At 40.9% G+C, this 23,974-nt stretch overlaps 1 protein-coding gene across 2 annotated transcripts in view; it reads right to left on the reverse strand.

Moving 5' to 3' along the window:
- TTC28 (tetratricopeptide repeat domain 28) overlaps positions 1–23,974 on the reverse strand; it is a 568,672-nt gene that overhangs the window by 145,034 nt on the left and 399,664 nt on the right. For both annotated transcript variants that reach the window (XM_054594398.1, XM_054594399.1), the window contains one exon: positions 12,859–13,366. In XM_054594398.1, coding sequence (XP_054450373.1) covers positions 12,859–13,366 — 508 coding nt within the window. The remainder of the gene's footprint in view (positions 1–12,858; positions 13,367–23,974) is intronic.

Below are 23,974 nucleotides of genomic sequence, written 5' to 3' on the forward strand. Positions count from 1 at the left end.
TATTAATAAGATAAATTCAGGCCACTTCCTCAGAGAAGTTTTCCGATAGCCTCCCAGTTAAAATCACACCCCATGTAATATTTTATGAAATCACTAAGTACTTTTATTTCAAGAACTTAAAATGCCTGCTTTATCAAACAGCCACTGGCATAGTTTCTGGCACATAGTAGGTGCTCAATAAATACTTTTTGAATGTTGAGAGTTGCTGAAAAGTATATATGCCAGGTCCAACTATTAATAATATAATGAGAATGGTTTGTGCAACATCAATGTAACCTGGCAGCCAAGGAGAGTGGACTGGAATGCACATGTATGAACAGTGACGACTTCACTGTACGAGTCAGTGGGGGCGGTAGATGCCATTGAGTGAACACACGCACTGTGGGACATCTCATTCAAAATGGCTGAATGAGTAGAGCAACGAATCTGCATCAAAGTTTGCATTAAGCTTGAACATTCCTCTGTGGAAACTACTCAGATGATTCAGAAGGCTGCAGCGATGGGCAAATGGTGATTGGCAGCTTCATCATGACAACATACCCGCTCAAGCATCGCATCTCATGCAGTGGTTTTTTGGTGAAACATCAAATCACCCAGATGACTCAGCCCCCCTACAGCCCAGATTTGGTGCCCTGTGACTTCTGGCTTTTCCCAAAACTAAAATCACCTTTGAAAGGGAAGAGATTCCAGACCATCAGTGAGATTCAGGAAAACACGATGGGGCAGCTGATGGCGACTGGGCTGTGTGAGGTCCCAAGGTGCCTACTTTGAAGGGGACAGAGACGTCATTGTCCTATGTACAATGTTTCTTGTATCTTGTATCTTCTTCAATAAATATCTGTATTTTTCATACTACATGGCTTGATACCTTCTGGACAGACCTCGTAAACAGAAAAACTCAGTTTTTTCTTTCCTATGTAGGGAAAAAACCTGCTTCTTCCTTACTGTTTCTCTCCTGTGAATCTCCTTCATTCCTCACACAGAACACTTCACTCCTGACACTTCTAGTCACCAAATACGTGGCTTTCTTTCCCCCACAAGCAAGTCTCTATCACCAGCTGGGTGTCCTATAGTTCAGCTCAGCTCGACTCACACTGCCTACCTGGAGAGAGCATCAGTCCTCATAGGCAAGGGCTCAGTCCCATAAGTCTTCACCCACTCCACTGCACCCCCATTTCAGAGGCTAGATGCCAGGTCAGGTTATCACCTGTACTTCTGACCCACTGGCTACAGCTTGGAGATTCCCACAACCTCCTCTTCAGGTTCAATTATTTGCTAGAGCAACGCACAGAGCTCAGGGAAACACACTCACCAGTTCATTAAAGGATATGATAAGGGATACAGGCACACAGCCAGATGCAGAAATGCATAGGTTGAGGTCTTGAAGGGTGCTGCATGCAGGAGCTTCTGCCCCCATCCTCCAGTCTGGCTACATTCACTAATCTGGAAGATCTCCAAACGCCCTACTATTGGGCTTTTATGGGGGCTTCCTCAGGCAGGCATGATCAATTATTAACTCCATTTCCAGCTTCCCTCCCCTCTCTTGGAGGGTGGGGGTGGGAGCTGAAAATTCTAAGCTTCTAATCATGGTTTGGTGTTGCTGATGACCAGCCCCCATCCAGGGGACTTTAGAATAAAAGATGCTCCTGGTGCTCTTATCACCTAGGAATTCACAAGGGTTTTAGAAGCTCTGTGTCAGGAACTGGGGGGAAGGGGGGTGTACAGGGGGGTTGGGCAGAGACATGTATATTTTTTCTTTTACTTCACACAGGGCCAAGGATTTTAGACTTCATCCTGATGGTAACAGGGAACCAACGCAGGGTTTTAAGTATAGAAATGATATGCCAAGATTGAGCACTTGGGGTTTTGAGAGGTTTACCACGGAAGCCATGTGGAAAGTGAACTGAAGAAGCGGGGAGGCCAGCGCAGAGGGAGCCATCGCAAGGATCAAGGCAGGAGGTAATGGGGAGCTGGAAACACAGTCCGGCAGATACAGTACCAGTTGCTGGGAGCGGCAGAGCTCTCAGGATTGTGACCATCTAGGCCTGGGGTGCGAGGGGAGGAGGCAGGGACGGCAGGATAGCTGAGGTTCCCAGGTTGGGCGCTGAGGCTGCGTTGCCCTGCTCGGAAGCAGGTGATCCACAGCATGAAATCACAGACCGGGAGGGAGCCCTACGGGGACGCACGCAGGTGTAGAGGGAGCAGGGTTACAGAGATGTCTCCGTCGGAACAAGCTCTGCATTTGGGGGGTTGGCTTACGGTGGTGAAAGGCACCGGCATGGACGGGGTCAAGAGAGGTGCACCGTTCCGATTTCACTCTGCCCTGGGGTGAAATGTCCTTTTAAAAGTGAACCTTTAATTACAGTAAATATACAGTTAGAAAGACATAAAATCTTAAACAAAATATTTTCCACAAAGTGAACATAGCCATGTCACTACCTCACTCAGATCAAGAAGTACAACACTACCAGGATCATTTGCTACCAAAGGCAGTCACTGCCATGGTCACGTTGGTGGCTTACAGGCCTGGAGCCTTCACCTCTAACAATAAGCTCTTTGTAACAGAATTTGCTGTAAAGGAGAACCATAGGGGCAACCTGAATAATCACTTGGCTATATCTGCTCCAAATGTATATCTAACAGACCTGATCCTACTGCTCTAGATTTTCTGCTATTTTGATTTTCTCAAGAAATTAGTCAGAAGTAAATTCCTCCAAAGTCACCCCACAACAGATGGATTCCTTAGGAACAAACACGAGTCTAAAAGCAGAGCCAAATCATTCCAGAAGAAAGACCCCGAAGCTCATCACAGTCACATGGCACAGGCCCAGTTTGTAGCGTCCAGCACAGATGGTAGGACCTAGGGCCACATCTGCACCACCTTTGCTGGCAAAGCAAAGGGCTAGACAGGAGCAGCTACAGATGGAAAGACCTAGGTACAGGCAGGTGTGGGAGGCGCCAGTGCCAGGTGTGGGTAGCAGGAGCCAATGATTAACGGCACTGAGAGGCCCCCCTACTCACTGCATGGTGCCAGGCAGCACTGCTCACAGAAAAATGACCAGAAAGAAGGTGAAAGGCAGGGTGAATGCCAAAGCGGCAGCACCCCCCGCAGACAGTGCCCAGCTAAGTCTGGGAAAACAACGTGGTGCTCAGAAATCAATGTTCTTCAAAGCTATCACTCAAGTGTTCCTTTCTGCAGTCCTAACAGAAGTGTTATCAATGCTCAGGACTGGACTGCCTAATGGGAAATGCCCCCATGGGGGCTTTTGACTCATAAACCTATTCAGCCTCACATGTTCATAATCATTTGTGTAAAGAAGAAAAAACCTCCAAGCACTAATTAGTAAGATAGAACTGTTGTATTTTCCTCCTGATCACCTTATCTTTTTTATTCAGTTCTTGAAGACTCAGCTATTAAAGGAAATTAAGTAATTCATCAAGCCCATTTCAATTACCTGCTGCTGATAACATCAGATTACAATTAGCATCTACAAATGAACCAAGTGCCAACTGCCAAGCTGAAACATAAGCTAATTTACTGCTAGACTCTGCCTGCTGGAGACAGAACCCTGGGACCTGGCAGCAAGCATCCACTTCATTATTCCAACAACACTTCTGCAGCCTCTCCTGCAACAGTCCAAAGTGCAGCTCTGACCAAGATTTACTGCCCCGTCTGTTCCTGCTCACATGTTTACAGACGCACTGTATCTGTAAGCGAATCACAGCTCCTTTAACACAGCAATGTCTAGACAAGCAGGGTAACAAATCTTGACCTAAGAGAGAGAATAAATATTATTAATATTTATTAGGCACTGATAGGTGTAGGTCATAGCACAGGATGTGCATGTCATAACCTTAATGAGGGTCTGAATCATTTTCTGCAAGTCCTCTGGTGCTTGATCAGAAAAATCTCCTGCTTTAGTTGATGTTCTCCGTTTCTCATTTCTTTCAAACAGAGAAAGCACATTATGGTTACTGTCTTTCTGTTTCAGGCTCTGGGACACTTTTTTTTTTTTTTTTTGGTATTTGTATTTTTCCTTTTCATGACTCTTAATGGGAACTGCTTTGAATGAAAATCTGGGATATGCGGTTTGGCTTTCTATATTATGCACATTATTAAACTTTGAGAATCTGTATAGTCTTGTTTATGCTTCTCAAGCAGAAGGACTAACTGTTTAATAAGTGCATAGGGTTCAGAGGCGTCCTGTGGGCTGTAGGAGAAGAGAACACACAGACCCAGGTTTGGATCTTATAAACTTCTGCTTATAAACTGCATGAGTTTGGGACAAATTCTATGCCTATCACATAGCTTTGTAATGAGGAAAAAATGAAAAAATGTATGTAAAGTGTCTAGCTCAGTGCAAGTAATCAATAGCTTCTCTAGGAAAGAAGAAAGGGTTGTTTCATCTTATACTTCTCTGGGAACACTTGCTGTCTTGTACCTAGGCACCAGCAGGGGCCACTGCTTCCAGGCGGCCAAGCCCCCTTCCAGGGGGCCTCCTCTTTATCATCCTCCTGCGTATGGCTGGGAGATGGGGAAGAAGAGTGGGGGATGAAGAGGTGCAGAACCAGAGGCACCTCTGGCTTTCAGCCCTAGGCCAGGCAATCCTAACATGGCTCCCACTGGAACCCACTGCTCTAGTGGGAACATTCCATCATGGGAGAACTGCAGGCATGGAACACAGATGTGCGTGTGGCCTCCACTCTGCCTCTTACTCTATAATCGTGGGTGAGTCACAAATGTTCGTTAACTCTGAATCCTCATCCATGAAAAAGAATAATAATAGTTTACCTCATAGGGCTCTTTGAAAAACAAGTAAGCACTGTAAAACACAAATATAATGGAATTATATTACTCTACCAAGAATCCCAAAGTGAGGTTTCATAGACCCTTCCGACATCCCGAGTGGCTATTTTAAACATGACCCCATTAATCACACTATGAATTTCCACAGAAACACACCCAATGAGTGTAAATCAATAACTACCCAAGATTATTATAAACATTTTACCTATAAATTTAAGTCTCTCTCTACCTAAGAAAACCCTATATGTAAAAATTGAAATGTGAAAAACAGATAAAAGAAAGTGATTGACATATTTTAGAATTGTTTTTTCTCTACAAAAGAAACTTACTAAAAGATTTTTTTAGGTCCCTGGCTGGGTAGCTCAGTTGGTTAGAACATCATCCTGATACACAAGGTTTTGGGTGTGATCCTGCAGGGTCAGGGCACATGCAAGAAATAACCAATGGATACATAAATGAGTGAACGACAAATAGCCATCTCTCCCCAACTCCCTCCCCCTTAAATCAATAAAAATTTTAAAAACTTTTATAAAAAATAAAGATTTTTAAGGATACTGAGTTTTACCTATGTTTATAGTAATAATTTAATTTATAAAATCTATTTAGGAATAAAATATTATTAAGGTAAAATGTGTGTATCATGTAGAGAATACCTAATACTGTTCCACCTTTACTTGGGAATTCAACATTTTCTCATTCAGATTGGCAGAATTTACTTTTTAAGTACAATTTTTATAAAAGTTATTTAGGTGATAGTTCATAAATCCTGGAGTTAGAACAGCTGAGAGTCGCCGTATCTGGTGCCCTGTAAGTGTGAGGGATTGTGCACACCCACCGGACTCCCAGAATGGTGAGAAAACACGGGGAAAAAAGAGGCCAAGCATCATTTTGTGAGACATCAATGAATCTTTTATGCTATGGGTCTCTTAAGGCTGACAGGATCAAGTTTTTTAACCTACCTGATTTTCTCATATGTAAAATTAATTAATACTCTTGATCTCATAAGCTTATGGAGAGGATTAAATATGAAAATAAATACAAACATGTGGCACTGAATAGGTCTCATATGTTTGTTAAATGGAAAACCCATAAGCTGTGTAAGGGCAAGAACTGTCAGTTTTATTTATTAAATGAGAGCATAGTGCCTATTACATAACTATTGTTCAATAAATATTTGTTGTTCGAAAGAATGAATAAGTGACCAAACGAATTAAGGAATGCAAGTCCCATTTCCCTTTCTCTCCCAAATAAGTTACTATCTAGATATAAAATGTCTTTTTGACTAAAAAGGACAGCTATATTTCACAATTTCAATTATTTTCCACAGATGAATTAATAGATATTCAACCTCAGACATCGGCGGGAAGCACATTCCATTTCTCACATTTGACCCAACACTAGAAACAGAACCAGTCCCGACCCTATTGTGTGCAGGAAGCAGCTCCTCCATCTAGAGAGGGGGTGGGGTGAGAGAGGGAGGGAGAAGAAAGGGAGAAAGAGAAAAAACAATGAAAAAAATCTGTAGAAAAAAGAGAAAAGGAAGGGAGGAGAGGGGAGGGGAAGGGAGGGGAGAGAAAGGGAGGGAAGGGGAGAGGGGAGGGGAGAGAGAGGAGGAGGGCAGGGGAGGAAAGAAACTCGCCATCCTTCTAATTGTCTCCCTTTTCACTTTCCTAATTGCAGTTTATCTCAAAGTAAGATGAGAGGCAATACTGTCTGGCTCCCCAGAAAATGACAAGATTTGTGATGATCAGGGTGAGAGGACTTTGAGGCTTTAATCTAGTGACTTATTCTGCAGTCTAACTGAGGCTTAACTCCCAATAGCCTAAATTAGAGCCATAAAAAAAGACCACCAAAAAAACCAAAAAACAACAACAACAACAACAACAACAACAAAAAGAGTCTACAGAAATACTGCTATGCAACTGCAGTTGATTTGAGCATAAAAGAAAAAGATGGACATTTTCCAAGCCAAAATCTACATTTTCACAAGTAAGACATGCTTAGAAAACAGCTATGCTATTCTTTGTTGTTCATGAGACACCTAAAGAGTCTAAATCATTTCTACATGATTTTTTAAAAAGCAAATAAAAGGTGATTAAATAAATATTAGTATATGCTGCCCGCCAAAGGACAAAGATTCCTTGTCAGCCCTACCTTCTCTTTCCATCTCCACACATTCTATCCACTTCCCCCCCATATACACGGGAAGCGCCTGTCAAAAAAAACCTTCTTAGTGACCAAAATCTCAATCTTTTTGGCTTCTTTGATGTAAGCGACACACCCTCGTATCCTGAAGCTCCCTTCCTCCTGAGCTCCACCTGGGTCTTCTCCACCCTCTGTGACGCTGAGCCTTGCTGGCACGCTTTCCTTCCCTGTCTCATAAAGGTCATGACTATGATGCCGTCTTAATACTTGTTTTCAGTTCTATTTGTTCATATTGCATTAGTGACAGAAATAAATAATGGGCATGTACAAAGTCAAACTTACCATGTGCTTCCAAAAACTAGTTCCTCCTCCCAACTTTTCTTTCTCTTCCCAAAGCCACCACTACTCTTCCAATCACCTGCGCATGATATCTTCCTATAAGCTTTGACTCCTTCAGTCTAACCATATAAATATTTATTGAGTAACCCACTATGTGTAAGGGGTTATACTCAGTGAGGCAGAGGCTATAGAGTAGAATGTTGTTCATACTTCTAATGATTTTAATCCAGAAGTAGTAACTATATAAATATACAAATAATCATAATTGATGATGGCATATAAATAGACTAAAAGAAATTTTTAAAGTGTTACTAGGGCTCAGACAAGAACCTTATCTTGTTATCAACAAATGCTTCAAGTAGAGTAGTGAATAATATTTGGGATAATCTTGAAAAGATGGGTAAACTTTAGACAAGCAAAACAGGAAACAGAAGTTCTAAGTGAAAGAAATAGCCTCAGAAAACATATTAAAGCAAGAAAGCACAGCCAGTGTGATGAGCTCAGGGAAGATGGAAAAGTGCAGTTTTGAGTAAAGAGTATATACAGAGGAGTAGTGGAATTAAAGAATGGAAATGACAACAGGTTTATTTTTTAATTTCATTTTCCGTGATGACGGGCTTAAAGGTGAGGACTCTGATACAACGTGGTACCATGTGGTAACCCCAGGCGGCGGTCACTGCCTGGAGTACGGGTTTAGGAAGACCCGTCTCACTGATGTGTGGGATGGAGGGGACATGAGAAGGCAGGATGGTTGTGAAGAAAACCCAAGTAGTAGGTTAATACAACAGACTGGGCATTTAAAAGGCAATACAAGAAAAGAACCTTTATGAGAATGTTTATTTGAAAACTGTTAAACTGACAGTCAACCGAAAAGAACAAAAAAGGGGAAGAAAATGAATCATGACTTTAGATTTCTAAATTAAGATGGTATGATAGGCTGAATAATGCCATTCCCCACCCCACCCCCCAGTATGTCCACATCCTAACCCCTGGAACTTGTGAATGTTACTTTACATGGCAAAAAGGATTTTGCAGGTATGATTAAGTTAAGGATTTTGCAGGCATGATTAAGTTAAGGATTTTGCAGGCATGATTAAGTTAAGGATTTTGAGATGAGGGAATCACCCTGGATTAACCCAATGGGCCTGATATGATCAGAACAGTCTTTATAAGAAGATGCAAGAGAAGGCAGCGCAGAAGAGAAGGTGATGTGATGACAGAAGCAGAGGCTGGGGTGATGCACCGCGAAGGTCGGGGAAGAGGCCACGAGCCAAGGAACACAGGCAGCCATTAGAAGCGGATTCTGCTCCAGAGCCTGCAGAAGAAACAGCCTTGTTGACACCTTGACTTTATCCCGGTGAAACTGACTTCGGACTCTTACCCTCCAGAACTGTAAGAGAATAAATCTGTGTTGTTGAAGCCACTAGTTTGTAGCAATTTGTTACAGCAGCAATAGAAAATTTATACAGATGGCCAGAGGGGTGAGGCTGTCACCAACAGAATTAGGAAATCTAGGAGAAGCAGTTAATTTAGGGGAAAAAATATTTCATGTTTGGACTCACTAATTTTGACAGATCAGCACGAAAATCAGATGGAGTATCCACCAGGCAGTTGGAAAAGCGAAAATGATGTTCAGACAGAAAGTCAGAGGTGGTGAATACAGATTTTGAAACAACGTACACTGAAGCAGTAATTGAAGGTATGGTGGCGAAAAATGATAGAGGGAAATCTATAAGAACAGAAAAGAATCAAGGAAGAAAGCATAAGAACAAGCTGTACACACATGTATATTTACATATGTGATTGTCCATATATGTTTATGTACATAGCAAAAAGGTCTGGAAAGATTCTAACCAAGTTTTAACAGTAGTGAACTCTGAGGAGTGGGAACAAAGAAGATAAAAGTGTAAGTGGATCTCCTTTTTCTACTTTATATACTTAATATAAGAATTTTTTTTACAAAAGTACAAATTTGTTACTTAAAAATTGTCCATTTTCAAATGGAAATGAAACCACCAATGAAAAAGGTACAAAAAAAGAGCAGCCAAGAGGAAAATTAGGACAGCCTGCTTCCCAGAAACTAGAAAAGGAGACCATTTCAAGAAACAGTTAGTAAAGCAGGCCATTGCTGCAAACTGACTAGAAAAATGTAGAAGTGTCAGAAGACCACAGAAGTCAGCAGGAGAAGATTGCTGCTGATCTTTTTTAGGGGACAAAAGAAGCAAGTCAAATTCCAATGGATTAATAATGAACAAAAGGAATTGTGGTTCCAAGTAACAGAGGAGTAGCTCATTTCAGTCCAGCCCTTCTGTAAATAACAGCTACGAAGTCTGGTGCGGGGAGAGGGCCACAGGCGTGGAGGAGGCAGAGGGAGGAAGCTCTCCCAAGGCAAGGAAGCACAACCAAAGGCAGGGGGTTGGGGCTGTAGGGAGGCTGGAGCTGACCATTGGAAGAGGGAATGGCACTGGGTAAGTTCCCATTTTTAAAATGCCAAAGAGCATCTTTTCTTCCCCTAAAAGGCAAGTCCCAATTAATATATGGTGAGGCTAACACTCAGGTAGAAACACACAGAGTTCCTGGCTTGAAGAACCAGAGGGAAAACCTGAGGGAGAGCCACAGTGCTGAGCCTTGAATTCTGCGTATAAATTCTGCCTGAACCTCTAACTCCTGAAATATGTCTCTGCAAGGCAGAATCTAAGCAGTTCGGTTAAAGCTAAAAGACCTGAATAGAGATTTCAACTGCCACCCACCACAGGGAAGACTGAATTTGGAGCCTGAATTCAGGCAAGTTAACTGGTAAAACAACAATTAACAACAACAACAAAATCCATACTATTAAGAGAAATGTATCAGAATTCAGAATCTCTGTAAAGTATCATTCACAATATTGGATATAATCCTGTATTACTGGATATAGGATATACAAAGAAACAATAAAGTCACTAACAGCACAAAAGGCAATCAATGCACAACTCTGTGACTATACTAAAAACCACCGAATTATCTACTTTAAAAGGGGAATTGCATGGTATGTGGATTATATCTCAGCCAAGCTATTACAAAACAGCAACATCAACAACTGGCAATCAATACAGTCTAACTCTAAGAGGACCAACATAGAATCGGCAGACAAAGTTTTAAGAGCTTCTGTAATAACTAGGCTCAGCTATGTAAAGAAATATATACAGAGAATGAATAAACACATAAATCTTAGCAATAAAACTGAAATTTTCATTAAAAGAACCAACTGTAAATTCTAGAGCTAAAAAATACAATATATATCCTACAAATACATTCTCGGACACAATGAAATTAAATTAGAATTTGATAACAATAAATCCCCAATATTTTAAAAGTAAATAACACTTCTAAATGACACAGGGGTTAAAGGGAAATCACACATGATTTCAGAAAATATTTTGAACTCATCGAAGGTAAAAATATAATACATCAAAAATTATTGGATGTACCTACAGCAGTGTTTAGAGGAAATTTTATATTTTTAAATACTTGTATCAGAAAGAAGAAAGGTCTAGAATCAATGGCCTAAGGTTCAACCCTGAGAAACTAGAAAGAGTAAAGAGCAAGAAATAAATAGCAAAAAGAAAATGATAAAAATGAGAGTAGAAATAAATGAAATAGAAAACAGACAAGCAATTTAAAAATTAACAAAACGCCAGTTGTTTAAAAAGATCAAGAAAACTGATAAATAGCTAGCTAGAATGGTCCAGAAAATAGTACAGGTGCAAAAACACAAACTACCAATAACAGAAATGAAAGAGGGTATATCATATATCCTACCAGCATTAAAAGGAAAATAAGGAAATATTATAAACAATAAATTAGATGAAATGAACAAAGTCTTTGGAAAATACAACTAACCCAAATGATACAAGAAGATAAATAAAATCCAAATAGCCCAATATGCACAGGCATATAAACTCCAGGTTCTAAGCCCTCCAATTTATCTGGGTGCCACTGCTTGACTTGTCTTCCTTAAATATGTAGTCTATCTTCTTAGGCCTACATTCAAAACCTTCCAGAGTTCCTGCTCATTAGCAAAACCCTTGCTTAGTTTTCATACTAATCTTCTACCACCCTCTAGCACATTCCTGAAGTCTAATCATGCCACTGTCCCTCAGATACGTCAACCTACTGCACCTCAGACCTTCCTCCGTATATCCCTTGCCATCGATGCCATCCCATTCCTGGCCAAATCTCACCTCTTCTTGAAGGTCCACCTGGGTCTAATCTCCAAGAAGCTTTTCAGGCTATTCCCAGCCCTCGGGGTCTCCCTTCTAGGAATTTCAAGGAAATACAGCATCATTAACACTGTCTTGCAGGGAGGCCACAGCTATCTTATGTATTACTCTTATTATCCCAACTAAATTATAAGCTCTTTGAGGGCAACACTTTTTTTTTAAACTTCTCTCTCTCTTAAGGCAACTATTCCAAGATTCAGCACATCATTCAATAAATGATTGATTCAATAAACACTTGATCCACTGAATGAATATATAATGCCAAGACCTTATTTCTAAGTTTCTTACAGATTCTCTAGACTCTCATTCTGATCTCAATACCATCATTAGAGTCATCTCCAGGGGTCTTCCAGTCTTTTTCTAACAACCATGTTCACAAAACATATGGCTACAATAAGCAAAGGTGGAGAGAGGGAAGAGTAGAGCTAAAATTATATAAAGATAAGGTGCCAGGGCTAATTTTTACATTCTGCTGTTTCTAATATCTGATAAGCATACACTAATACTAAAAAGATCATTTTTTCCTTGTCCTCTTCCCACCCTAAGTCCCTGTGGACACAAAACCAACCTTGAGGCTCCAGGCACAGGGATGAGTTCGGTTTATCCTTCCAAACACACCTGTTCCTTCCACTCATTATGAACCCACATCTGGGTACAGAGACAAGATAACAATGTCTTCAAAAAAGTAGCCAGTTACCAATACTTATTGTCTCTTTACATATAAATTCACCCAAATTTATAAGCCTTAACTGTTACCAAAACAGTAATTGCAAATCTATCTTATTTCAATAGATCTTTCAAAAAATAATTTTGCATTTATACTAAACTATCAATATCATTGGTGAACAAACATACTATTGAGGAAAAGCACATTTCCTGTTGGTTTAAAGTCACCAAGTAAAGCAGCCTCTTTGAAAAAAACTCGTCTCAAGTTCTCTTTCACTGATGACTTCCTAACAGCTTCTCTTTCATTTAAACCAAACATAGCTTTATACCCTCATTTCATTCCCCTTCTCTCTAATTAGATAAATCTGGTCGCTCTTCTCACAGATTAAAAGGTCGGGGTGTTTTGTTTTTCCAGGATTTCAGAGTTCTAATCCTAGAGTACTATGATGACAGGAAGGGTCATGTGATTTAGAGCAGGCAGGCTCCAAGGAAATATATCTGAAGCAAATATACAGCACGCACAATGAGGAGATTCTTTTGAATATAAACACACAGATTTCTGGAAAAGACAGTGGGCTACTCCAGCTATTTCCAGCCTATGGAATGGACCCTGGATCTCGCAAGCAATTCTGTCCTTACCCAGGTTGGAGGACGCTCGTCCTTCTGCAGCCCGGTCCTTGAGATCCTCCGCAATGCCCAGCTGCTGCTCATGGTACTGCTTAGCCCTCTCCAAATCCTGCATGCACCTGGCAGCATGGCCCAGGCCAGCGTAGGCCCGCATCTCAATGGCCTTCTCCATCAACTCCTGCGCCAGCTCCAGCACGTAGTTGTGGTAAGACATGGCCTTGTCGAAGTTCCTCCTGTAGTGATAGGCACTGCCCAGGTTGCTGTAGGCCCGGGCCTCTTCTCGCTTGTTGCCCAGATCCTTGGCTATCTTCAGATGCTGCTCATGGCACTGAACAGCATTCTCAAAGTCACCCATAGCAATATACACAGCTCCCATGTTGCCAAGTTCTCGGGCTTCAGAAAGCTCATCTTTGGACTGCTTGGCGAGCAGAACACACTGTTTGTGACTGGCCAGGGCATTGGGGTAGTCTCCAATGGCTGTGTACACGTGGCCCAGACTGCTCAGGGCTGAAGAAGCTGCCTGGAGAAAAAGGAGAAGGCAAGTAAATAAAAGCACATCAGAAAATCGCTTTGGTTTGTTTCAACAGATAAAATGATACAGACACTGCCTGTAGCCATCCAACCCAATTCCTAATTTCTATCAGTTGTTCACAGACCTATGCACAGCTGAAAAAGAGCCCATCCAAACAGCAAGTTCCTAATAAAAAGACAATGATAATTTAATCATTAACTTTCGATACCTAATCTTACAGAAACAGGTTGTATTCCGCATAACCTTCATCTTAAAGGCTTATTGACATTTCTAATATTATGATATTACAGTTATGTTAATAGCTACTAACCTCTGTCGTTTAAAAAAATGTTGAAAAAAAACAAAATTAATTTCAGTATACCACAGGCAATGCAGGGGAGAAACCCATGCGTAGCTCTTTGTTCTCCTGAGCATTTCTCTAGCCCTGTCTTCTCCCAAAGCAAATGGACACGTTAATGGTAAAGGATACATTTAGAATGATGATTTATAATTTGTGACTCAGGACCCACCGAAGGGTCCCATCCTCTTATCTTTGTCCCTTCAATGTGACTTCATCAGTGCTGATTACTGTGGCGGGTTTAGGGTTAGATGAGCCCAAAGGAAAACAAAGGGTGGGTTTCAAACTGAATGGGGTGGTCCCCACCAGGCCTCACCACACCTTTTCAGCCCACACTGGCTCTTCCAGCTTTGCTTTTCTTGTCTAGAGGCTCTTCCGACCAAGCCTTTGTGCAGAAAAATGCTTTCTTTCCAGTCCCCTCACAGTGCTTGCCACTCATGCATTTCTTGTGTAAAGAAAAGTACAGGAGCCCCTTCTGTGTTAGACGTTTTAATGAAAATGACTCTAAGTCAGCATAGTGAACCAAATGGAAACAACAAAAATAATAAAGGAGATGTACAGGCTCTAGAATCTCACCGAGTGCATACAGTCGTTTCTAACTCCTCTGCACAGACATAAAGGGGGAGTTACACGAGACTTTTTCTGCCCGTTTTCATTCTGTAAGTCGGAGGCCTCCTTCATAATGTGCCTACAGCCACAGCTGTGTAATCCCCTTTCTTAATACTGCTCCCTTTTCCTAACATGTGCGTGTGATCCTGGCAGAACAAAGGATGCCCTGTCACAATTAGGCAAGAAATCTTCACAAGGGCCTCTAGGCTAGGGAAGAAAGAACAAGGGTGCTGTCTCACCTGGAGGAAGGGCAGTTCTTTAAGAGGGTGTTCTATGTCTGTACACTTCAGAACACTTTTATTAATATTTTATAGATGAGTGATTTGCTACCCTATTTCTTCGCCTGTGAAATAGTTCTTGATCAAAATAACTGAGGCACTGACCGTCTTTACGATGCTTGCAAATTGTGTTTGCAAAGGGTTTCATATCATTTTGAGTTGCTTTTATCATCTCACAGATGTTCCAACAAAAGATTTAGGAAAATAGAGAGGGAACAAGTACTTATCCATTCACTTTTTTGTTTTTCTTTCTAGTGGTGGAGAGCAGAAACCGTCCCATGGCTGTGTCAGTGCCACGGCAGTGTGACTCTGGCTCACGCAGCAACGATGCTCCCCAGGGGCGTGCTGCTCGGTCATGGGCGGGCCCCAGGTTCCTGCCACGGGGCCAGCGGTTAGGACTTCACGCCCGCACACGGAGCATGGAGCATGGGCCTTCTGCCGCCCGCAGCTCCTCTCCCCTGCCTCCACTGCCTGACAGTCTCCTCTCCCTCCTTCGCTGCAAGCCCAGGGGCTCAGCCTCTTTACTCCTCTAGTTGGCCCTCCCCACCTCACTGTCTGGGTTGCTCTCCACGCAGGCCTGGCCAGCAAGCAGGACACAGTCCACAAACCCTCCCACCAACACGTCTTTGTTTACCTCAAAGCCAAACACGTGGCGCTGTGACTGTGGAGCTGGTATAACTCAGAATCAGACACGTTTGGTTCAAAAGTGCACTGTCCTTTATCAGCCCTGGGATCTTTAGAAATTCAACTTCTCTGAACCTGTTTCTCAGACAGACATTGCCAGGCCCAAGCCATAAGCCAAGACCTGAGTATTTTCAAATGCAGCCATGAGCCTCTGACAAACGTGCAAACCAAAAATAATTCACATAATAATTCCAAATAATAGACCTGGTTGGAGGCAATGAGCCCGTGAACACCGCAGGGGATGGATTTGTAAGGCCTGGTGCAGACACGACACCCCAGGCGGCACTGTTCCTAGGAACTTTCGGTTTATGGCAACTCCAAACGACAGCCCTGGAGCTTCCGCTTCTGGGTTCGTCATTTCTCTAAATCCCAGGGAGACATAGGAGCTCATCTGCTGAAGCTCTCCAAAGGTAAGGAAAGGGGGTATCGGGGCGTTTCCCCTCTGGGACATGGGGGAGGGGAGGAAGGGCCACCGCATGAGCCCCCCGCAAACCACCCCCCGGCACCCTCCAGTTGCCAGGCAGCGCTGCCAGGCTGGGATGCCTCATGGCAGCGCCCTGGAAACCAGCATCTCTCGAAAGGATGATATAATTTATGAAGACACATCATAGCCTCTGAAATTCAAGAGGCAGCTGATGTATAAGAATGGAACGCATAGACACAGATAATGGTGTGGTGATTACCGGAGGAAAGGAGCATGGCGGGGGTAGAGGAGGGTAAAGGGGGAATAAATGATGATGAAGGAGACTTGACGTGGGGTCAAGTCAAGAAACCCTGGTTGCATTACCCTGTTAAGTCATTTCACATCTTCATTTCTTACTTCATATGTAAATTGTGTTGATAATGATAGAATACATAGTTCCCACGGCTAGGGTGGGATCGGACAAAGCAGTGCATGTGAGTGCCCTGAGAAGACTGCAAAGTTCTCCGTGAATGCATCACTAGGCGGTGGGTGGGTGTTTTACAACTGCACGCTGGCTGGGCTGAGCTCTGTCACCAACCAGAAGCTAGTAATGGCAACCGAAAACATCAGTCATTATGACCAAACATCTATATTCCTATCAGTTGCCACAGGACATCAAGCCCAGTTTTTTACAGCCCCCGGGCAAATAACCTGTGATGATATTTATCAGCTAAGTGAATTACAAATTAATCACTTGTCTTTGTTCCTGTAGGATGGGCTTAGATCTGAAACATGGTTTCAGGCTGTTAAGGAGAATCTGAAGACCCACATCTATGGGGAATCACAGGCCCCACCTCAAGCAGATGCTGCATTTGCCACTAAGGTTCACACTGCCTTTGTATATTAATCTCTTTGAGATTTTTGTGCTAGAATAGCAGCAGCTGCTTCTCACAGTGGAAACATTTTGGAACATCTGTATTTGAATACTAAAATGCACACAAACAGTTATGCTAACAAACTATCTGGTTGGAATAAGACAATATTTTTCTCTTTACAAGATATAAATTACTCATATTCTTGCCAAAGCATGGTTCCCAGCTGCAGACTTGGCACACGGGAGTCATCGCCCCTTGCTCCATGACCCAAAGATGTGCAGAAGAGCCCCACCTGACAAGTCAGTTTCATGGAACATGGAGCCAAAGAAAAAAATTGCTCCTATTTTTTCAAACCACCTTTAAGGGTTTTTAGTTTGAGACATAAAATAGAAGAGTTTAAAGTACCCAAACTGTAACCACATTGATGACACTATCATTAAACATTATTTTAAAGACTGACACATGTTTTCCTTTACATTTAGCATGTTTTCCCCTTTATTGTATTTCATAAGGGTTATACTTTATGGAAGAATTAAATGCACATATAGGGAATATTTGATATAACTGCTGATTGACTAATTGCATGTGGTTTTAAAAAGGAGGAACTAAACCTGCAGAAACATGGTTTTTCTTCTTTACTGCCCAAATCTACATGCACACTGTATTTATTCCCTGGCAGTTCAATGCCCACAAATTCAAGGTCCTGGATTAATCACCCATAACCCAAGAAGCAGAAGGATATGGAATAATAGGGACAGATTCTAGAATCAGACATTCACAGATTCAAATTGCAAACTATGTGGTACTGTACAAGTTTTGCAACATCTCTGAGCCTTAGTTTCCTCATCTGTAAAGTGGGAATATTAATATCTCCCAGAGTCTTGATGAGTACTAAATAAAACAGTACTTGTAAAGAACTTGGTTTAGTTCTTGGCACACAGAAGATGCGAAAATTTTAGAGTTTAGTTTCCCTTCCTACCCCAACCAAGATAACAGTCACTTAGCTTTATTCATTTTAAAGATGTGGTAGAAGATGGCCAGAAAACAGAGCACAAAGTTCTATCACCACAATTAAAAAAACAACACAAGTTTGTCCCACTAGTGGTAGGAAGAGTCATCATCTTCATATGCTGAAGCATATTACTCATATTACCCTTCTACAAATACAGGTGAAAGAAAATTCACCCTTTCCCTAACAGCATTCTAGAATCATTGGTATATTCAACACGCGATGTCGGTAAAAACATTTCACTTCAAGTGGTCAAAGCTTACGGACATTGGAGTATTACGGGTCTGTTGGTTGGCTGGTTTATTTGTTCATTCATTCATATACTCAAGAAAATTCTCTAGACTCACACAAACATAGTCTACTAATTTTGACAAAGGACCAAGGGTACTTCGATGCATAAAGAATAGTTTTTTCAACAAATGGTGCTGGAACAACTGACATTCACATGCAGAAAAAAGTGAATCTAGACACAACCTTACACCTTTCACACAAATTGACTTGAACTAAATCATAGACCTAAATGTAAAAGGCAAAACTATAAAACTCCTAAAATATGAAAGAAAGAAAACATAAGGGGCCTGGGATTTGATGAGTTTTTAGATATAACACCAACTTGGACTTCATTAAAATTAAAAACTGTGCTTTGCAAAGAATGCTATTAACAGAAAGAAAAGACAAGCTACAGGCTCAGGGAAAATATTTGCAAAACACATATCTAGCAAAGGACTTATATCCAAAATATGCCAAAAAAAATCTTAAAATTCAACAGTAAGTAAAGGAACAATCCAGTTTTAAAATGGGCAAAAGATCTGAACACACACCACATCAAAGAAGATATACAGACAGCAAATAAACATATAAAAAGGTGCTACATGTCATATGTCATCAGGGGACTGTTCATTAAAACAACGTAAGATACCACTACACACCTATTGGAATGTCTAAAATCTAAAAAGACTGACAATACCAACGCTGTGAAAAGGTGAAGCAACAGGAACACTCATTCATTGCTGGTGGGAATGCAGAATGGGACAGCCACTTGGAAGATGGTTGGGCAGTTTCCTACAAAACTAAGCGCACTCTTGCCATATAATGCAGCAGTCACACCCCCAGGTAATTTACCCTAATAAAATGAAAGCTTATGTTCACACAAAAACCTGCACATGAATGTTTGTAAGACCTTTGCTAAAAATTGGAAGCAATCAATAGGTCTTTCAAAGGATGAATGATTAAATAAACCCGTGAACATTCTTACAATGGAATATTCAATGCCAAAAGAAATGATCTATGGAACCATGAAGACATGAGAGAAGCCTAAAATGTATATTGCTTAATGAAAAAAGCCAGTCTGAAAAGTCTGCATTCTGTATTATCCCAACTAGATGACATTTTGGAAAAGGCAAAACTACAGAGGAAGCAAAAAAATGAGTGATTGCAGGGCCGGGGGAAGGATGAATAGCTGGAGCACAGGGGATTTTTTAGGACAGTGAAATTATTCTGCATGACACCATATGGTGGGTACATGACAATTATACATTAGTCAAAACCCATGTACTGTACAACACCAAGGGTGAATCCTAATGTAAACTGCAACATGTAAACTATGACCTTTGATTAATAATAATATGACAATATTGGTCATTGTAACAAATATGCCACACTAATGCTATGTTAATAGGGGAAACGGTGGTGAAGAGAGAAGGTATATTGGAGCTCTGGAGTATCTGTTCAATTCTCTGTAAATCTAAAACTGCTCTTTAAAAAGTCTATAAATAAATAAACAAATGAACAAATAAACAAATAGGAATGTTCCTCATTGGGGAAACGGTAATTCTGGAACACGGTAACAGCACGAACAAAGGAATGAAGTATGACAGTGTGTGTAATGATCACAGAGCAAGAAGCCATTTAGACCTGGGAGTCCGGGCAGTGGCTGGAGGAGGGACCGGAAAGGTGGGTTTGGATGAGTTCTCTTTGTCCATCAATTTGTAAAATCTAAAGCATTTTCCATGTCTGCCATTTCTTTTCATCATTATAACAACTCTCTTACATATGTGTTATTATTACATCCACTCGTGAGATAAAATTAGACTCAAAAAGATAAAACGATATCCCTACAAGTATGCAACTAATAGAAAAACCAGGGCTCAGACCAACATATATCAGATTCAGCTCTGATGCTCATCTGACTAAACACAGTTTGCCTCCATTGAAAAACTCGCCATCTACCCAGGGGGCGGCAAGAGCCACAGGTTTAAACAGTGGGCTGACATGATCAGATTGTACTTTCATGCATTTTCATGAAGTAGAAGAAAAGAAGGGAGAGTCGTAGGAACAACAAAATATTTAACTAAAATAATAACTGGTTAGATTAAAATAATATATATTTTGAGCATATTTAGGGTAATCTTTCAGGCTGTTCACAAATATGCCTGCTGCCTTTTCTTCCAAGCAGGTAAAACTGCACATCTCTGCCTGCATGAAGTCAGGCGCGAGCGGCTATGTGACCTTCTTTGGCCAATAAATATGATCACGGCCAGGGGACACTTTAGGACCTAGTGCATGCTTCCCCACATTCTCTCTTCTCTTTGCTACAAACTGCCCTATCAGAATTGAACCTCAGGTAAGAATCATGGCAGTGTGGCACAGAGCCCTGAATGACCTGTAATAAATATGTGGTGGGCACAAGAAATACACCTTTGTTGCTTTAATTCACTGAGATTTGGGGTAATGAGCATAAATTAATAATTTTCATGTTCCAGTCATCATAGTTATAGTTAACACTACCCAGTGATTCAATTATTTGAATTATTTCTGGGTGACTAAATTTTAGGTATTTACCAATTACCATAACTTTCTGGATAATGACATTTTAGGCATTTTAATAGAAAACTAAATTCAAACAGAACTAGGTACTAAAATCAGAAACTTAGCTAATCTGTAAAAACCTATATTAACTCAGATACGAGAGTCTAACTGGTCGTAATGTACCCAAATTGCAGGTCTATTTAGGGGGAATCAACAGCCACCCAAATAGAAACCTGTAGAAACAGAGGATTAAATCACTCTATGGAGAGTCTATGTACTTCCTACAGTCTTAAATGGCTTACACTCCCTATTTAATGTATATACTGGAGTCTGAAAATCTACCCCTAATCAGCACTTATCTGAGAAAGTAATTCTGTATAAAATGTTAAATGATGGTCTCAAGTGGCTTACTCAATAGTCACACAAAACCAAATAGACAAAAATAACAAAAATATTTATAACCTATATTTCTGAGGACACTGTCCATGAAATCACTCAATGTCATCTTTATAAGGACCAATGGAGAAATTTCTTTTGGATTTCCATGCTTCTACCAAGCAATTACTATGGTTTTATCTTTAGAAAAATGTGAATCTTACAAGTGGTCAATTTATCTTTCTGATTGGGCACACAAAACCTCCCCTCAACAGCCGGGTGTAATCCCATAGTATGTACAAATTCTGCCCTGGCTTAAGCCTATGTATGATATGACCTTGATCCTCTCATTACTCTGATTTCTCCCCTTTTATTTCCTACTCCCACAAATTCTTCTTGGATTAAAATAGAGGAGAGGGGGGGAAACAAATTAACAAAACACAAACAAAAATATAGTAAACGTGAAGGTTCTTGGCAGGGAGAAAGCTTCCTGAAACGAGATCTCTAAGAATTGTAAACTCACAGCCATAACCTGAGGAAGAGACTTAACTATCAGACAAATAAAGAAAATTTTAATTACATATTCCTTAGCAATCTTGAATCATTTTCATGCCGTACATACTTAGTAATTGGTGTCAGGTTTATTATGTATAATCAATCTACCAGTCTGTCCCATTACCTAAACCTAGGGTTGGAGAAACATTCTGCAGTCACTGAACAGGTAAGAGAGTAATTGTGTACACCTGAATTCTTTCTACCATATACTATACCATACTTGAAATAGTTGGTTTGAATCTATTACTATGAGCTTAGAGAGTGGCTAGTGATTGTTATAGTTTCTCCATGGTAACCTGTCAGCGTTTTTTCTAGTTCTGTGAGTTGAGAGGAGCTCTCATAATAATTATTTTTATCAAAATTGTATTAGAGTTGGAAGAATAACACACTGTCAGAGAGATCTATTACCCAGACCTAACAGTTGCTATCACAGGCAATAAATTATTTATAATGCCCAGCATTAATACAGCAATGTTTTCAAACCAAGAATCTGTAAATGTCCTTTGCAGATGCAAATTAACAGATTAATAAGGAAACAAGCTTTCTTGTGTGAGAAGCTGGGATGACAGATTAGCTATTAAGAGCAATTTATAGGTCATAAGATATGAAAGTTGGCAAGAAACACTACCTCTGCTGGCTCTATAAATAGTAAAACTGCATTTAGTTTCCCAGAGGTATCCTGTTAGACATTTTAATTATACCATAAAAACTGCCAGAATTTACAATGATTTCATTTTTTAAAAAACTTGATGCTCCATGTAAACTTGATGCAATACAACAGGCATCTGCGCTATGTGCTGTAACGGCCAAGCTGCAGCCGGTCGGAGAGTGTGTGCTCCTTCCTCATGAAGGACTGCGAATCACAGTGAGGCTAATGCTGAATGTCAGGGCACAGAAATGTTACTCCCTGACATGTCCTCCTGGCTACTTCAGGATTCCCCTCTTTCCTTCACGTCCCAACACGGCAGCCACATGCTACCCATCTAGGAAGATTTTTACAAGGAACTTCATTCTACAAAGCTCTTTGGCCACAAAATCATGACCAAGTACAAATCCTAGAGTCTTGGTAGTCCTATTAGGGAATTGAGTTTGGGGATAAATTTTCACACTCACTTGAAAAATCAGTTAAGATTATTTTGGGGGCCTTATTTCCAACGCTCAGTTTCACCTACAACTTCAGTTTTATTTGGGAGAACGATAGGCAGATAACCTAATCTCAAATGAGTTTATGACACAATTCATTCAAGTTTCTTATGCAATCATTTGACCCGGGCTGGGAGACATTCTACCATAATGCTGTTCCATCACACACTTGCCAGCCAACCTGAATTTTAGTGGACTATAAAACACTGTCTGTAGGGGGCTGGAATGCAGTCAGTCACCCTTTGAAGACAGTATTTATATTAATCATAAAATCTGGCATTGGCTGGGCAGGGTATGAGGGAGGAAGCTGGAGAGGCAGAGGGATGGAAAACACATCCATGTGCAAGTGCACATACAAGGCGCAGAGGAGACATTTCTCAGAAGGAAAAAAAGCCCAAGAAGAGGACAACTTCTTTGCAGGGGCCAGCAGATGACAATTAAAAAAAAAAAAGAAATCTTTAAAATGGATGGAAAGGAGCCCTCAGGGAACCTAGAAGGATGATATAAAGTTAAGAAGTAACTGAGAACTTCTGCAACCATCCATGAAGGAATATCATTATAGGTCCTAACACAGGCTGAGACCTTCTGAAATTCATGCTTTCTAACTGTTCAGGAATAAACAGCCCACAATATCAGCTCTCAGTACGTTCACTCATTCTGGCTGATTCAACTTCTGTTCCTGTTGGGTAATTCCAAACTCAGATTTCAGAACGAGAGAGAGAATTTTATAGCTGGAAAAGGCCCTATAGATCACCTAATCCACTGGTTTTCAAACTTTGTTTGAACCAAAATAAAAATATATGTGGTTTTGTGATGAAAGTGTAGTTGTTTAAGTTCACTTAGACTAGGTGCACTTCTCCCCCACCCCATCTCACCAAGAAACCTTGAGGGACTCTATGGCACCCTGTGGGACTCTTTAGAGCAGAGTCTGAAAACCACTTAATCATGTAACTCCTCAATGTCTTTAGATGTAGAAGCTGAGGACAAGAGACGTCAAGCACCTTAGTCGAAGGTCGACCTGCTAATGACCAGCAAAAGCAGGACTAGGCCCAGGTTTTCAGGCTCCCAGCTGATACTCTCTTCACTCTGCTTTGCCAGTATTCCATCACAACATGTTGCGGTCATCTCAAACGCAAGCCCTCGCTGCCTTTCCCAAGTCTCCCTTACTCTTGTGACTTTCATGATTAATAAAAGAAGTAAACGTTATCACTATTTCTTCCAATGACTGGTCAAAAGCTCAGGTTATCATTGACTTTTCTGTCTTTCGGCCCTCATATTCAGCAGGCACCCGGGACCAGCTTTTTTAGACTCCTGAAATTATAATACTAGTTTTTAATTTAATAATCTTCACTTAATGCCAATTATTGATATACTAGATCCACTCAGAATTGATTTCCGACAGTTTTGAGTAATAAATACTATCTTTTAAATTACGTGGCACTGATAACAGATGAGGTTTATAATATATGTTCATACATACTGCTTTTCTCTCTAAAATCCAAGCCAGTTTTCAGTGACAA

This window comes from Pteronotus mesoamericanus, unplaced genomic scaffold, assembly GCF_021234165.1.
Source record: "Pteronotus mesoamericanus isolate MK-2021 breed Mesoamerican mustached bat unplaced genomic scaffold, CSHL_Meso_final scaffold_507, whole genome shotgun sequence".
NCBI classification, from domain to species: Eukaryota; Metazoa; Chordata; class Mammalia; order Chiroptera; family Mormoopidae; genus Pteronotus; species Pteronotus mesoamericanus.